At 40.2% G+C, this 16,966-nt stretch overlaps 2 protein-coding genes across 2 annotated transcripts in view; one reads left to right on the top strand and one right to left on the bottom strand.

The window, feature by feature from the left end:
* The window catches only part of ARSK (arylsulfatase family member K), a 60,451-nt gene extending 55,107 nt beyond the window's left edge, over positions 1-5,344 (top strand). Inside the window, exon 8 of the mRNA XM_089679148.1 lies at positions 3,926-5,344. Coding sequence (XP_089535274.1) covers positions 3,926-4,263 — 338 coding nt within the window. The 3' untranslated portion in view covers positions 4,264-5,344. The remainder of the gene's footprint in view (positions 1-3,925) is intronic.
* Positions 5,345-7,240: 1,896 nt separating this feature from the next.
* On the bottom strand, positions 7,241-14,673 carry GPR150 (G protein-coupled receptor 150). The gene has a single exon (XM_089679149.1). It carries the CDS (start codon positions 14,551-14,553, stop codon positions 13,312-13,314), a length of 1,242 nt encoding a protein of 413 aa, XP_089535275.1. The 5' UTR covers positions 14,554-14,673; the 3' UTR covers positions 7,241-13,311.
* Positions 14,674-16,966: the final 2,293 nt, after the last annotated feature.

Raw genomic sequence — 16,966 nt, 5'->3', positions numbered from 1 at the left:
TTTTCTGCCTCTAGTGTGCATAGACCCTTAAAGCACTTCTGTATTTATTAAAGAATATGTAAACCCAGCATTTCATATTCCTGCTGTACCACGTACCTACTGTATATGAAAAAAGTATCCTGTTCTCCTTGTACTGCTTCCTCTGTGTGTGAAATCCCTGGTGTTCCTGCCAGTTCCTAAGCTTTCCTAATAAGAACTGACTACACAAGGTGCGAGAACACACAGTGGTCAGTTCTCTAGCTGTGCTGGGAACTCAGTGTGCTCTCCTCCAATGATCAGTCTTGTGGTAACAGCCTCCCCCCCCAGTCTTTCACTTGGAAGATCAGTGTGGTGCTGTTTCTCCTCCCCCAGGTCTTATCCAGCTGAGAATAGAAGGAATGTGATCACTTATGAAAAAGGAATAAAAAAGTTAATAATGTATTTTATAGCTACAGTGTACACAAATGTTTACCTTTCAATTATGTTTTAGACTGAATGGGTTGTTTTACAAGGTGAGGGTTTACAATCACTTTAATATGACATTAAAGTGCAAAAATGTTAGAATGAATGTTTGGGCCTATTTTGCGACCAAAGTGTCAGATATAGTGGAACAGTTAGTTAATATTGTTTTTATGTTTGCAGTTGTTATTCTGTTGCATCTTATATATTGTAAAGCAAGTTAGGAACAAATGTATAAATCTACCACTACATGTGAACTGCATAATTATTTACACACAATGAGGGACATTAATCAGTACAGTTTTAATGATTGTGCTTGCCAAGCTGTCACATCTTATAATTTCACCCAGGAGCAGATTAAGTTAGTGATCAATTTATTATATGTACGTACAGTTGGCTGCATAATGATTTACGTTGTAGAATAATTAAAAAGATGTTATTTCTGTGAAAGATGTGGCAGAACAAACTATTCTGTGACAGATGTAAGGTTAAACTAACTTGCAAAATAACTGTTTGGAGATGTGACACAACTGATAGGAAAGGCAGGCATTCGCTAATTGGTCTCATATACACAGTACAAGAAGTTGTCAGTTTAGACACAAATCAGACAGTAAGTTTATTGCAAACATTTTTGCATGCAATATGCACAAAAATTCATTTGATTCATTCATTCGCGTTTCGGCATAAAAAAAAGTGCATGCACCCTTTTGAAAATATGGCTGTAGGGAAACTGCATGGTCTTTTTGACATGTGGTTCCTCTTTGATTCCAGCACCTGTAATCGCACTGCAGGCTGAGATGTGTATGGGCGCCATTCAGCATGAATGACAGCCCCACGCATCTCCTAAGAGCAACGCGATTTGACTGCAGGTGGTTGCAGGTGCGGGAACAGGTGCAATTCCTGCATCTGCAACCAGAACGTGCTGTGTGAACCGAGCCTTATCCTAGGTTCACACCTAAGCGTTTTCCACAGCGTTTTGCAGAAATGCACTGCAATCAATTTAACATGATTTCCTATGGCAGGGCTTAAAATTTTGAGTCTAGACCTACTAGCCAGGCACAAACCTTACTCTCAACCAGTTGCCCTACCCAACCTTGCCCAGGTCCACCTCCACCGCCACCCCCGCCCCGTCCGCCAACCCTGCCCCCAACGACCCCCCCCCTTAAAGCTTATGAAATTACAGTCCAAAATATAAAAAACTGCAATTATAACATAGCTTTATTATGTCAATTTAAACATAATAATCAATAGTCAATCAATCAATAGTCTCAAATTAAATATATTATTGAAAGCATTCTGTTATATATTTTTGTGTGCACTGCAGTGTTATCAGCCTTTCCCAGTTCTTCTCTGTGAACCACAGACCACTTCCCTCTACGTTATGGAGATTGGGGGGGGAGTTATATTCCTAAACATCAAAGTCCATCCCACACACTATGTTCCATAGGCTTAGTATTAATAAAAGTGTGTAAGGCACTGAGGCATCATGGGTCCAAGCGTGGAAAACAGCTAGCACACCAATGGGTGAAAACTGGATTTACTGAAAGTGGTTGTAAACCCTTACATATACCCAGTGAAGGGACTGTCCTCAGGTGATACACAGAGATTAACCGTTTCCCAACCACCCTATAGCAGAAATACTGCTACAGGGCGGCATATATACTTGATTCTGCATTTCTGGGTAGGGGGCGCACGCCATTCGTGGCCGTGGCTGTCAATTACCAGGTCCCGGCTGGTAATTACTCGCCAGCGCCCTGTGATTTCTGAAGATCTCCAATGGGGAGGAGAACTGTTTTGTTTACTAACAGTTCTCCTCCCTGTCAGCTCGGGCACACTGCTCAGGGCAGTGTGATTACAGTGAAGCACACTGACTCCACCCCCTAGTAAACACTCCCTGCACACAGTTAACCCTTTGATCGCCCCTCATGTTAACCCTGCCTGACCACTGCCATTAGTACAGTGTCAGTGCTTTTTTTTTTAGCACTGATCACTGTATTGGTGTCACTGGGGATGTCAGTGACACCATGGCAGTTCCCCCCTGTGTCAGAATGTCTGCTACAGTCCCACTATAAGTCTCTGATCACCGCCATTACTAGTAAAAATAAAATTTAAAAAATCTAAGTATATACTGTATACCGCCATTTGTAAACGCTATAGCTTTCATGTAAACCAATTAATTTATGTAAATTGGCGTAAATTTATAATGAAATCAGATTTTTAAAATATTTTTTACTGTACTTGTTTAATAGCAAAATGTCAAAAATAGTTTTTTTTCTCAAAATTGTCAGTCTTGTCAGCGCAAAAAATAAAAACCACATAGGCAATCAAATAACACCAACAGAAAGTTAAATTTATGTGAAAAAAAGGACGCAAATTTAATTTGGGTGCAGCATCGCATGACCGTCAGTTAAAGTAACGCAGCACCATAATGCAAAAAATGGCCTTATCAGGAAGGGGGGTAAATCCTCAGGAGGGCAAGTGGTTAAACAAATCCTCCTACATAAGTTATATCTATCTATTTGCAGTCTTCTCTACATCAGTTTTAATTCCAGAATTCACAAGTTTGTCTGAGAGTTCAGAAAAAAGGGGGTGGAGAGCTCAAGTTACACTCTGCAATCAGTGAGGGAAGCTGATTGGAGGGAAGAGACACCCCCCTTTTCACACAGGAACAGAGCTGAAGCTGTCACTCTGCTGGAGGTCCCTCCCCTGCCACCATTTTTCTCTTAGTGTCAGGAACTAAGTGATTCATGCTGATAGCAGAGGAACAAAGCAGCAGACTGAAATGGCACTTGATGCTTTTAATTGAGATATGTACACAGTATAGAGGGATATGCTTTGCTCATATTTCATATCTGTGGTTTTCAACCACTTTAAATTACATAATACTAGTGTGACTGCACAGGACCACTTTATGAAGGTCACTCTAATAAAGGGAGCCTGTGTGGCCACAAAATGTTGCTGTTATGCTATTCAAGTCTATCCGGTTTCTACTTGCAATTTACCCATTACTGTGCTAGCTTTTTTTCTACATTTGTGTTCTGTAGTTTTAATATTTTAATCATTTGAGGTAGCAAATGATTTACTGAACTATTTTATAGTTGAATGGACCTCCAAACAAAACATGCTGATATGGTTTCATGTTTCCTTTCATCGTCCCCTGTTTTCCTTTTTTCCCACAGTTGTCTTGCTGAATTTGGCCACAAATGACAAGAGGTGAACAGGAAGGACACACATTAAAATAAATTATAACAGCTTTATTTTTGGAAGCTGGATAATGTTGCCCCTCCAGGATTTAAAAAAATACTGTATGTGTATCTGTAAGACTAAACTTCATAGCTGTCTTGCTGTCCTAGGTACTGGTCCAGGAGACCTTTATGGAAGATACAGGTCTTGGCTGTGATGTAAAACAATTGTACACCGTAACAACTACATAATTGATGTACACAATTCTCATGATGTAATTATGTGTTATCATTATGTCTTGCAGATTTATCAGCTGATCCAGATGAGCTTAGAAATGTGGTCCTGTTGTATCCTGAGATTGTCCTCTCCATGGAGAAGAAACTTCAGTCCATTATAGACTATAAGAAAATATCTTACAATGTTCATCAGTATAATAAGGAAGAGTTTATCAAATGGAGAGCAAGCCTTAGACAGAATTATACAAATGTGATCTCCAACCTGAGGTGGCATATTGATTGGAACAAGAGACCAAAATCTTGTGAACTGGCCATTAATAAGTGGCTAGAAAGTGGGAATAACAAGATGTCTATGACTAGATCCAATCATGTAGAATCTTCCATTGTTCAAGGAAAATATTCCTAAATTTAATTATACTAAAGTGTTAATTGTATAAATTGCAGCAAAGACCACATATTGCTTCATCAGTAATGATGTAGTTGGCTAGCATGTACCTACCTTTTCTTTAGGTATAAAGCTCACAAAATCACTGGACAGAAAAGTGATGAGAAGTGGCCTGTTCTCGAGGGTACATGAATATATGCCTCACCAAAGTGGTAAAGCCGTCAGATAATTGCATCACCTTACTTTATTTTTTTTTCATCCCTGATTTTCACAACAGCAGATCGATATATTTCTTTCTCATGGAGCTTGGTGTTCTTTTCAGAGAGGAAAGCACTTAAAGTGTACATCTATATGTTAACCATGTTTACCCCTAAACCCCCCTCTTACTCTCTAGAGCATTTTTCTTGTTCCTGTAGCAAGAAGCAGATTTTATTATCCCTGTGACATCATCACCAGTCTTGTACAGTTTTTTACAGGAGCAGCTGCCAGGAGCTCATTTCCAAGTGATGTAGACATGCCCCCAGAACTACATCACTCAAAAGTACACAGTGAATGGGCATCCTCTTGGGAGGCAGGACAGCAGAAAGTAATTTATGCATATGGAAAGGGACAGCAAGAGGTGGGGTACATATGGAGTTCTGTAGTTCAGGAGGCAAGGCTAGTTAAGATTTCAGTGTAGAAAAAGCACTGTGCTTTGAGCTCACAAAGGATGTTAGAAGCACACTTAATTTTTGACAGAATCAACATTTATTTTGACGGTTTATGATCAGCATTTTAATTTAAACAGATAGGTAAAGTCCAGTGTAATTAGCAGGTCATAGCATTTTCAATGAGGATTTACTGTCTTACCAATCATTATAATTCATGTGTCTGCTGCATTTGGCTCTATAAATATTAACTGGTTTTAAAAAGAGTGGACTATCCATTATGAGTGGCAGCAGGTTGCCATGCTGCAAAGGGGAAAGTGATAAGATGCATATCTCCCAAATGTTCATCAGTGGAAACCAAAGCTCTCTATCCATTCTTCCTCAAGTGTCTACTGTATATTGTAACATAACAGTGGTGTAGAGGTATGTATAAATAAATATACTATTTAAAGTTGTATATATTGCACTAAACATATAATTCTTTATTCAGATAATCGCATTGGTTAAGTCAGAGCTCTGACTTTGATGCAGAAACCACTTTTTCCATAATGGAGCACCCTTTGGGTTTTCTCTGGCTTGCTACAGGTTTAACACTGGAACATGAAGGAACCTCTAGATGTCTTCTGAAGTCTATGAACAGTGTAAAGCTGGGGTAGGCAAACTTCAGCCTTCCAACTGTTGGTGAACTACAACTTCTATCATTCTGCCTCTGGGAGTCATGCGTGTGGCTGTCAGTCTTGTAATGACTCATGGAGAAGAAATGTGAATATCTGCACCTATTCTCTGAAAAAAAACCCAAAGCACTGAGTATGAGAATATACTAAAGTTTATAGTGCTAATTATGCCAGTTTAACAATGCAGTGTTCTAAGAATTTATTTTATAATGCTGATAATCAATCATACTACAGCAAGGTCTTTTATGGTTAAATTTGGCCTCCTAAAAATGGTCCTCCATCAGATATTCACACCTGTTATATACCTACACCTGTGAAGTCAACGGTTGCTCAGGAGGCGGCAGGTTCTAGCACTTGGGAGTACTCTTATGTTAGAGTTTAACAACTACAGTTCATGGAGGGCTTAAGTGAAGCAGAGTCGCTTCCACATACATATTTGCCCATTTCAACAGTGTGTATGCACCTAAAACCTCTATTTTTAATGCAAATTGTTGCAACTGTGTAATTTTTTTTTTAGAAGGCTAACTGACTATGTGTTCTGGAAAATTTCTGTATTGTGTTTGTTCTGTGATGAATCCTTTCTATATGCACCTTGCAAACAAAATGTCTGAAGTTGCATTTATTGAAAATATTAGGACTTCCAGGTGCTTGTATGTTTTACCAGCTTCCTTGTGCTGAATCCTATGATACCCAGAGCACTGGATGCTCAGGAATGCATTTATCTAGCATGCTTTCTGACAACCGGGGCAACACCTCCCCCCCACCTTATGTACCTTACTAGTGGCTCATCATTATATTACATAAGTTGTCCTACTAACCAATAGTAAGACAAAATTGCTCACTTCACATTACATATTATTTCTTAAAAGTTAAAACTGGCTAAAGAAATACAGATGTGCTCACCATTTCTTCTTTCTTGAGGAGCCTCTCAAGAGCCTTAGATTGCTGTCCAGTGAGCTAATAAAAACTGAAGGGTGAGGGTGAGCCATTGTCACAATATGTATTTTATATGTATTTAAAGGTAGGCAGTTGTCAGTAAAGTTGACCCTTCATTTTTATTAAAGGCCAGATTTATTGTGCTTGTAAACCCTTACATACACCCAGTGAGGTGACTGGCCTCAGAGATCAAACAAATCCTCCTACATAAGTTGTACCTGTTTATCTGCAGTATTCTCTTCACTCCATCCGTCCAAAGTCCAGAATTTATAAAGCTTGTCTGAGAGTTCAGAAAAAGGGGACGGAGAGCTAAAGTTACACTCAGCAGAACTCAGTGAGGGGAACTCTGCGAGCTGATTGGAGGGAAGAGACACACCCCCTCTATACAACTCACAGGAACAGAGCTGAGGCTGTCAATCTGCTGGAGGTCCCTCACCGGTCACTATTTTTCTTGGTGTCAGGAAAACTTGTCAGAAGTGACTCATGCTGATAGCAGAGGAATAAAGTAGCATATAAAAATGACACACTGAGTGCTCTGAATTGAGACAAGCACACACTATGGTAGGATATGCTTTGTTCATATTTCACATCTGAGGTTTACAACTACTTTAACCACCTAAGCAAGTTTAAATGGTGCAATATATAACTGTATGGATGCCCTTGTTTGAAAAATATGCTAGCGAGAAAATTATTGGTGCCCATAGCCAACCGGCTTCCAAGCATCAATTACGCAGAGCAAAGTTGAAATTCAAACATTGATTTTTATTGGTTCATAAATTCATTTATTCCCAATATTATATGTTTATTCTGAAAGTATCTTCATACTATCACATGGGCCTGTACAGCTGCACATCTTATTTAGTTCCCCGGTATCATAAATGTAGGTAGAAACAAGCGTATTGCAGTTATTTACAATATGAACATTTTTTTAAACTTTACTAAATTAGGATCTGAATATAAACATTTTACAGTTGCACATTGAATGCTACAAAGCAGATTTCCATGACAACACAAACAAAACTGAATTGCACAGATCACAGTTTGCTTTTAATCTAATACAAGAATGTGTTACACCCATATTTTAACAGTCACATTCATGTACAATGTCTGCACATCAGCTTTTTTTTATATTTACAAAGATTTGTTATTCATACATAGGAAAAGCAATTTATATATTGTCACACTGAAAATACTTAACAAAGTATGGAGGGGGGGGGGGGGATGATCCTCAAAGGGCTACTCCATCGAAAGTGATTTCTCTAGTTTTGGGTGTAGCAGGCTGGGGTTATTCTCTTCTACTGGATCTTCACTTGGCATTTCAGTGAGCTAAGTGTGTCACTGACCTTCATATGTTCCTTTGAAGAACTCAACAGAGGATACATGATACAGTATCTTTGTATTTTTTTTTCTTTTTGCAAAGCCCTATCACAACCTTTGGAGAGTGCTACTCATTAGGCAACAGAGACTGAAACCTGCACCTTTCCACCACATCTCACCGAAAGGTCTGTCAATATAGGGGTCACATACAAACCGAAGAACTAAGAAACTACAAATATACAAAGGATGTTTACAAGCTTCACGTATCTCTTTGTGTGAGCACTTTGTGAGATACAAGCTATATAAGCTATTCCACCTGTGGCAATACAATGCCAGGAGCAGAATAAACCAGGTGAGGGAATCACTTACCCTATTGAAATTGCTCCCTTACAGCCCTGGAATGCTGCAGAACCTTGCTTGCTTTTGTAATATCTACCTGGTCCAACCATTAAGGGAGTATAGGAAAAGGTAAGTGGCCTATCATTAGATCCTGTTGCTGGTCAATTGTTGCCAGCAACAGCATCTCTCTGTTGACATCACCCTCAGACTAGCCAAAGATGAGCAGAAGTCTACTGGAAATGAATACATTTGCCCTTCCTTAGATACATAGCTATGCTGCCAGGACTGGCTGTATTATATGTGAATGCTGGACACATGTATGAAATATCTGGTTCACCAAAGAATAGTAGCACATGGTACCCAGCCAGACTTTTGTAACATCATCTTTGGTGATCAGCACTTCAAACAGAAGAATGTATTTTCCCCAATGAGCAGGTAGCAGTCATCATTATTAATTTGCAAATCTAAACCATTGTTTGTAGACTGGTGTGTGTATAAATATAGTGTCAGTACATTCAGGTCTTTGTGCAGTCTAGGTTCTCCTCTCTCCTTTTAACAGTCATCTTACAGAACACAGTCTAAGCTGTTGGTTAATGGACATGTTTCTACAGAAACTGAATGAACTAGTGCAATGGTTTCCAAAATGTGGTCCATGGGCCTGATGCTGCCCTTTGCTTGCTTTTATCTGGCCTTTGGGGCACTGTTCCTCCCACTGGTATGAGGCACCATTCCTTCCACTGACACCAGTGATGAGGCACAACTCTTCCAACTGACACTAATAATAGGACATTATTCCTTCTACTGACACCAACAATGACGCATAATTCATCTCACTGATAAAAACAGCCATGATTTCTCCCACTGACACAAATGATGAGGGACTATTCCACTGGCACCAATGATGGGGGTCTTTTCTGCCTACTGACCACAGGTAGTATGTAACTGTTTTACCCCTACTGACCACCAAGCCGGAGACATGGTCTAATCTCCACTGATGCTGGGGCATTTTCTACTCCCACTGGCCACAGTCTGGTTATCATAAAGCCTGAAGGCCCTTTGTTCAGAAAGTTTGGAGAGCCTTGGACTAGTGCATCAAAACAGCAGCTTGAGCAGATAAGCAAGTAGTACAATAGAGCAGTTCTGAGATCTTACTGGAGATTCTAGGCTGTTTCTGGATGAATATAAAAAGTAACCAAACAACTTATTATTCTGCAAAGGTCACATGAAACTGAAATGTAAACAACAAATTCTTCATTGACCAGCTCTGCAGTACCACCATCCTACCTCTTACATGTCAAATTGGCTTTACAAATGACAGCATAGACAGGTTGTATGTAGTGTAATGTACTGTGTGCATGGAAATCACAATACTTAGTACAGATACTTTAGAACACCCTTTCTCAACCTTTGTAACACAAAGGAACCCTTGAGGTAACTTTCCAGTCTTTTGGATTCCCTACTAATAATTACTTATAGCTGATGTTACATTAGCGTCATGGCTTCTATTAAGAATGCCTCTTATAGTTGTGGTCATTAGGAAGGTTCCTTACAAATAGCTAAAAAGATAATTGGTGTCAGCAGTCACCTATTTGAGAGGCAGAAATAGCTCACTGAAACCCTAGCAACCTCTGGAGGAATCCTAGTGTTCTGCGGAGCCCTGGTTGAGAAAAGGCTTCTTTAGATTATCATAAATGCATATCAGTATATATTATATTTTCTCCTGTATGACAGAGACCTAAAAGAGCAGATCTAAAAAAAAAACCACTGCATTTATTGGTCAACATGTAAATACACAAGAAATCCTGACCAACCTTTACACTACTAATGGTAACCACACACGCTTCATTAAAAGATTGCTTTCTTTTCCAGCCGATTTTCCCTGATAGGATTAATTAACCAGTTGCAGACCGCCCCACGCAGATATGCTGCTGCAGTGCTGCTGTTCTAGGCTGGATCACATATCTGATACATGATCTGGCTCTTCCAGGTAGGGACAAGCGTGCCCGCCGCCCTGGCTGTGCTGTGATTCGTTACAGCACAAGCCGATCAGTAAGTCCCAGCCAATGATTTATGGCCGGGACCCGCCGATTGTATGACAGGAGAGCTCTGTGATTGTAAACAACACAGGGCTCTGTCCTGACAGCGGCGATGTGCCAGTTTTTGTTTCCCTGCAAAGTAGGGAATAAAAACCGGCACAACCCTTAGTAAAATCAGCACACAGTAAACACGTAACACTTGTTAGACACACACAAAGTCAACGCTTTGATTGCCCCTAGATACCAACCCCTTCCCAGCTAATGTCATTAGTACAGTGTCCGTGCATATTATTAGCACTGATCACTGTGTTAGTGTCAATGGTGATGTCAGTGTAATTTAGTCAGTTTCCACACAGCATCAGTTAGTACTATCATGGTCCCGCTATAAGTCGCTGATCGCCGCCATTAATAGTAGAAACATTTAAAAAACAAATTCCAGTATAAATCCCATAGTTCATAGATGCTATAACTTTCAAGCAAACCAATTATTATACACTTATTGGGATTTTTTTTTTACCAACAATATGTAGCACAATACATTTTCCCAAAAATGTTTGAAGACGTTTGTTTTTTTTTTTATATGTTTTATAGCAGAAAGTAAAAAATATAGGTTTTTTTCAAAATGTTTGGTCTTTTTTCATTGCCATAATAAAAAACCCAGTGGTGATCAATTACCGCCAAAAGAAAGCTCTATTTGTGTAAAAAATTCTATAAACTTAATTTGGGTACAGTGTTGCATGACCGTGCAAGTGTCAGGTAAAGTAGTGCAGTGCTGAATAGTAAAAAAATGGCCTGGTCATGAAAGGGGTAAAACCTTCTGGAGGGCAAGTGGTTAATCTATAGTTAACAACCCATTTGGTTGAAATGAATCAATGGGTAAGTTTTACTAAAATTGATGCACTGAGAATCTGGTGCAACTGGGCATGTTAGCCAAATTCTAACTTCAGCTTGTTCAATTAAAGTGGTTCTAAAGTCTCAAGGTTTTTTACCTCAGTTCTCCAGGGACTCTCACTCCTGATTGGCCGAGGCAGCAGTGGGAGCCATTGGCTCCGTGGCTCGCTGCAGTCAATCACAGCTAGTGAGCCAATCAGGGAGAGAGGGGGCTGGACCGAGCCGCGGCTCTGTGCATGAAATAACACATAGAGCCATGGCCTGGGAGCCCGCCTGATTGGGTGTTGCCATAGAAAGCTGTTTGCAATTAGGGGCACACAACAGGAGGGAAAGGCCAGGAGCACCGGGACCTGAGAAGAGGAGGATCTTGGCTGCTCTGTGCAAAACCATTGCATGGAGCAGTATAGACATTTTTGTTATTTTTAAGAAAAAAAAAACAAAACTTTAGTATCACTTTGAGCTTTATCAATAAAACCTGGAAACTAACGTTGATGCAGAGCTGCACCAGATTTTGCACTCTCCAGTTTTAGTAAATAACTCCAATAGGAAGTACATTTCAATTGATAATTGGAAGATACATTTGCATATGTTATGTTATAGCAGATATCTCTGTTTTCATCATGCAATCTTATAATTATCAAATTCATGAACAAAGCATCTCAGTGCTAATGATCGATGCAATACAATTGATAGCTTTCTGTCCTTGCCAATCAACTCAGTTTGATTGAATCTAAACTGAGTCAGAAAAGAAGTTATACCTATTCACTTTTTGCGAATTGGTTCATTTTGGTCGAACACTTTATTTGGACAACAAAATTGAATTGGATATGACTACCATTAGATTTGAGTGGAAGGGTTTACTACTCTGTTCATGCTGAATTCCAGACATGGGTTTATTAGCATAGTTACATTGGTCCAGCTTGCTATAACTGTGGAATTGCTGTGAGAATCAGTGTAATAGTCTCTGCTACTACAATGATTACCTGCAGGTCCTGTGCGGCAGCTGCCCTGCTGCAAAGTAGCTTTAGGGGGTTGCCCGTTCAGCATGGGAGTCATTCACAGAACACCTTGCATTTTTTCAATGAATGCAAGACATTTTTTGATTAGACAAAGTAGAGAGACATGACAATGACATTACAATCTCCACCTTGTCCAAAACACCTTAAATTCCTTGAGAAAAATGCAAGGCATTCTGTAAATGGCCCTGCTATGGGTGAGCGACCTCATACGTTCACTATGTAACAGAGTAGATGCTTGGCAAGAGACCTGTAAGACAGTGGCAGTTGCTGTCATAATGGTGAATACTGCAGCGATTTTGAGCTTTTGCCAGGGATTCCACAGGTATGGAACATGCATATTTACATTGGTCTAAGCTGGACCAATGTAATGCTATAAAATCCATACCTGGAATTAAGTTTTTACTCAGCACCTTTAACATACAACACAAACCTGCATGTCTATATAAATATACAAAATAACATACATACAAAATAGCATACAGTTTATAACCATATTAAACCCAAAACCAAAAATGTAATATGTTGCTGCGTTCTAATCATTAGATGTGATGGCTGCATTAGTTTTCTTTTATTAGGCTTTTTCCCCTCTGTTTTCAGTAACACACCTCCAGTATTAGAGTACCCCTACTCTGGATGAAGGAGCAACAGACACCTTTGGACAGCAGCATTGTCAATCTTGGGGAGGGGAGTGTTAGATAGACTAGCAGATTTAAATACACTACCAAATTGAAACTAAATTCCAGATTTATAAGCAGTTTCAGTAACAGTTTTTGTCCCTTTTGGGATAAAGGTTTTGACATAAATGCATAAAATCGGATCATTTTAAGCACCCATGTCAATGTTAAATGGTTTGTCTTAACCCTCTAAATACTATGTCTGCAGGACAGCTTGATCTGTAGAAAATCAACAGATTTACTGGCAGGATAACCAGGTGAAAACATAGGGGGGGGGGGGGGACGCTTCAAAAAGAAAAGTAATGAAGCCACCACATCTAAGAAGCAGTAAGTTGCAATACAATGAATATTTGATTTCGGGTTTAATGCCACTTTAATAAACTTAGTGCCCAGCTATAAGAATTAAATGTCAAATTGTGTAAAACAAAAAAAAAATGTATATATGCATTCTTACAAAATGTATGTTAAGCTATGCAACTCCCATTTAGATGTATTCCGTTTCTGGGATAACAGATGACATGAGGAGTTGTTCTTCCTCACATACAACTGTCCTTGCTTGTAGCTGCCTTCGGCTGCAGGTAGACGGAGCGTTGAAGGACAGAAGAAGAGTCCACCTCGGTGTTGCTGGTGGTGGTGGACATCTCCCTGCGCGGTGTCGGGGCACAGGACTGGAACAACTCTCTGCGGAAGGCGATCTCTCTGTGCTCCTGTAAGCAGCAGGAAAAGCACACCTTCTTCTCCAGCCTCCTAAGGAAAACGTTGTTGGTCTTGAAAAAGAGATAGACATAGGGATTCACTGCGCTGTTGGTCACCACAAAGATGCCCAACACAGCCATAACCTCCTCATCTAGACCAGTAATGGTGCCAAATGCCACCTTCATCTCCACAACGAAATAGGGTAACCCACACACAATGAAGAGTATAATGATGACCAGGGTCATTTTTAGGGTCTTTACCTTGGCTCTAGGAATGCAGCTGTTGACAGCCTCCAGCTTGAGTGGTCTCTTGGTGACTTGGAGTTCACAAGAGTCACCAAAATCTTCAAGAGTCTTGGGGTTCTTCCCCTTTCTCCAGATGATCCATAGGATGCGGCTGTAGGCTACTGCCAGGACACAAAAGGGTAAGAAGAAGACAGTGACAGAGCTGTATATGATATAGACCTGAAAATGCCACTTAGGTAATTGCCAGAAAACGTTACGGCACCTGGCACCCTCCTCAGTGTGAGCAGCTCTGAAGACAAAAGCCTGAGGCACTGACAGGAGCAGGGACAGCAACCAGCCCATGGCAGCAAAGCATCGGGTGGGCAGAGGTGTGCTTAATGGGTTTGTAATGACATGGTGTCTCTCCAGGGCTAATATGGCAATTATATTGGAGGAGGCAATGAGTCCAGAAACCTGAAACACTTTAAAGATCCGACAAGCCACATCCCCAGCCAGCCACTCATCCTCCAGTAATTCCCATACAATCTGGGAAAAAAGAGTTATAAGAGAGACATAGAGGTCGGCTAGAGCCAGGTGGGTGATCAGGAAGTTAATCTTCCTCTTCTTCTCCTTGCCACTGCAGATCATATACAGCACCACTGAATTGCCCACCAGTGACACAGTGAAGATGACAGTCATTGCGATGATCCGGATCTGCCTGTTGTATGGAGGAGACTCCACAACCTGACTTTGGTTGGAGAAAGAGATGTTTGTGTCTGCCTGAGCAGAGATGATTTTGTGGTCAGAAAGAGAGAGGTTACCCAGGGAAAGACTCCCATAGGGGAATAATTCCTCCATGGCAATGAAGAGCAACAACCTAGAGCCTGGCACAGAGGGGGCTGCTGTCCACTGGAAGCGTGGTGCTGAAAGCACAGGAGCAACAAGCTGGCACTCAGGTAATCGGAACTAGTGTACAGTGAAGCGTTGCCAGGCACTTTTAGAGTAGAAGAGAAAGCTTTTCATATGTCTTTGTCATCTGACGCTCACAGGTGGGTGGTCTAGACATGCCCCTATAAACACATTACTCATATATTATGAATGTATTAGGGATACATCAATCGCTTTTCTACAGCTCTGCAGACTTTTGATGTGATTCATGAATCTGACTGTCCTGCTGATGTGTTGTCATTTCATTTAACTTATTCCTCTTTTGAAATCAACACTATCGTGAAAATATAATGGCAGAGCTTCAGTTATGACAATTTTACTCCCTATGTAATAAATTAAAAAAAAGTCCCATGAGCAATTTATTCTTAAAGTATATATATGTGCATTCTCACCTTGTAAAGCAACGAGAGAGAGAGAGAGAGAGAGAGAGAGAGAGAGAGAGAGAGAGAGAGAGAGAGAGAGAGAGAGAGAGAGAGAGAGAGAGAGAGAGAGAGAGAGAGAGAGAGAGAGAGAGAGAGAGAGAGAGAGAGAGAGAGAGAGAGAGAGAGAGGGGGGGGGGAGAGAGAATAAATGAGTACACTCCTTTTTCAAGGTAAGATTTTTAATCAATATCTCGATGAATACAGAACAATTTCCAAAATGTTGACAACACTGAGTTTTGTAGAACATTTGTTTAGTTCATTACATGAAAGTAAGGTTGATAATATAACTTAGATTACAAATTCTTCAGTTTTACTCAAATTAGTTGATGCAAAAATGAATACACCCCACAACAAACACTACTAGATCTACTATTTTGTGTGACCTCCATGATTTGTAAGGACAGCACCAAGTCTGCTAGGCATGGAATGAACAAGTTGGTGACATATTGCAACATCTATCTTTTTCCTTTCTTCATGAATGACCTCTTTTAGAGCCTGGATGCTGGATGGAGAGTAATGCTCAACTTGTCTCTTCAGAATTCCCCATAGGTGTTCGATTGGGTTCAGATCAGGAGACGTACTTTGGCCACTGAATCAGTTTCCCCCTGTTCTTCTTCAGAAATTCAACAGTGGCCTTACATGTGTGTTTTGGATCATTGTCATGTTGGAAAAGTGCACGACAACCAAGTGCATGGAGGGATGGTAGCATCTTCTTTCAATATAGAGCAGAATATCTGTGAACTCATGATACCGTCAATGAAACGCAGCTCCCCGACACCAGCAGCACTCATGCAGCCCCACAGAAGGACACCATGTTTCACTGTAGGCACCATGCATTTTTCTTTGTACTCTTCACCTTTGCGATGCCATACAGTTTTGAAGCCATCAGTTCCAAAAACATTTATCTTGGTCTCATCACTCCAGAGTCCCAGTAGTCTTCATTTTCAGCATGGGCCCTGGCAAATTTAGGTAGGCTTTTTTTGTGCATGGGCTTTAGGAGAGGCTTTTTTCGTGGATGACACCCATGCATGCCATTCCTCTGCAGTGTACAGCATATTGTGTCACAGAAAACAATCACCTAGTTTTGCTTTCTACTTCTTTAGCTAACTGCAGCGAAATTGCATGATGATTTTATTCAACCCTTTTCATCAGAAGACGTTCCTGTCGAGGTGTTAACGTCTGTGGATGGCCTGGACGTCTCTGTGAGATGGTTGCAGTTCCATCTTTGTTAGATTTTTGTATCACTTTTGCTACAATATTCTGACTGATAAGTAAAGTTTTGCTGATCTTCTTGTAGCCTTCACCTTTCTTGTGTAAAGAAATTATTTTCTTTCCCAGGCCATGTGACATTTCTCCTCCATGTGGTTCCATTGCTGCCAGCATGAAATGGGAAAGGTGTTTTGTTTGTTAAGTAATGTCCTTTTATAATCAACTGTCTGCTGGACACCTGTGTAATAAATAATCATACTCACCTGTAGTTGAATTCTTGTTAGGATTTTGTTGTCTAAAATGTAGATTTGCTCCTAAGATTTTCATTGGAGTGTATTCATTTTTGCAACATGGTCTTGAATGAATTTGACAACAAATCTGTTGGTGTTTACTCATTTATGCTGATATATATATATATATATATATATATATATATATAAAAATAGTATCATTATAGATACCTTTTTTTCCTTTTCTATAAGTGGTCACATACCCTTTGTTCTCAGCTGTGGCAAGAGCTTATCGAGTTGGGGGTGGAGAAACAACAACACACAGCCAGAAAACTGACCACGCTGTGCTCTCATGCCTAGTTTTGTCAGTTTTTATTAGGGAAGCAGAGGGACTGGCAGGAACACCAGAGATTTCACACAAAGGAAGCAACGAAAAGAGAGAAAGATACTTTTTCAGGTACA

This window comes from Staurois parvus, unplaced genomic scaffold (assembly GCF_062004578.1).
Source record: "Staurois parvus isolate SC_StPar_1 unplaced genomic scaffold, SC_StPar_1.0 ptg000218l, whole genome shotgun sequence".
NCBI lineage: Eukaryota > Metazoa > Chordata > Amphibia > Anura > Ranidae > Staurois > Staurois parvus.
Note: the sequence above shows the minus strand (reverse complement) of the source record. Positions and strands in the feature narration are given on the sequence as shown.

Excerpts from the sequence above, each read along its gene's own strand:
- GPR150 (XM_089679149.1), bottom strand. The coding sequence starts at position 14,553 with ATGGAGGAATTATTCCCCTATGGGAGTCTTTCCCTGGGTAACCTCTCT.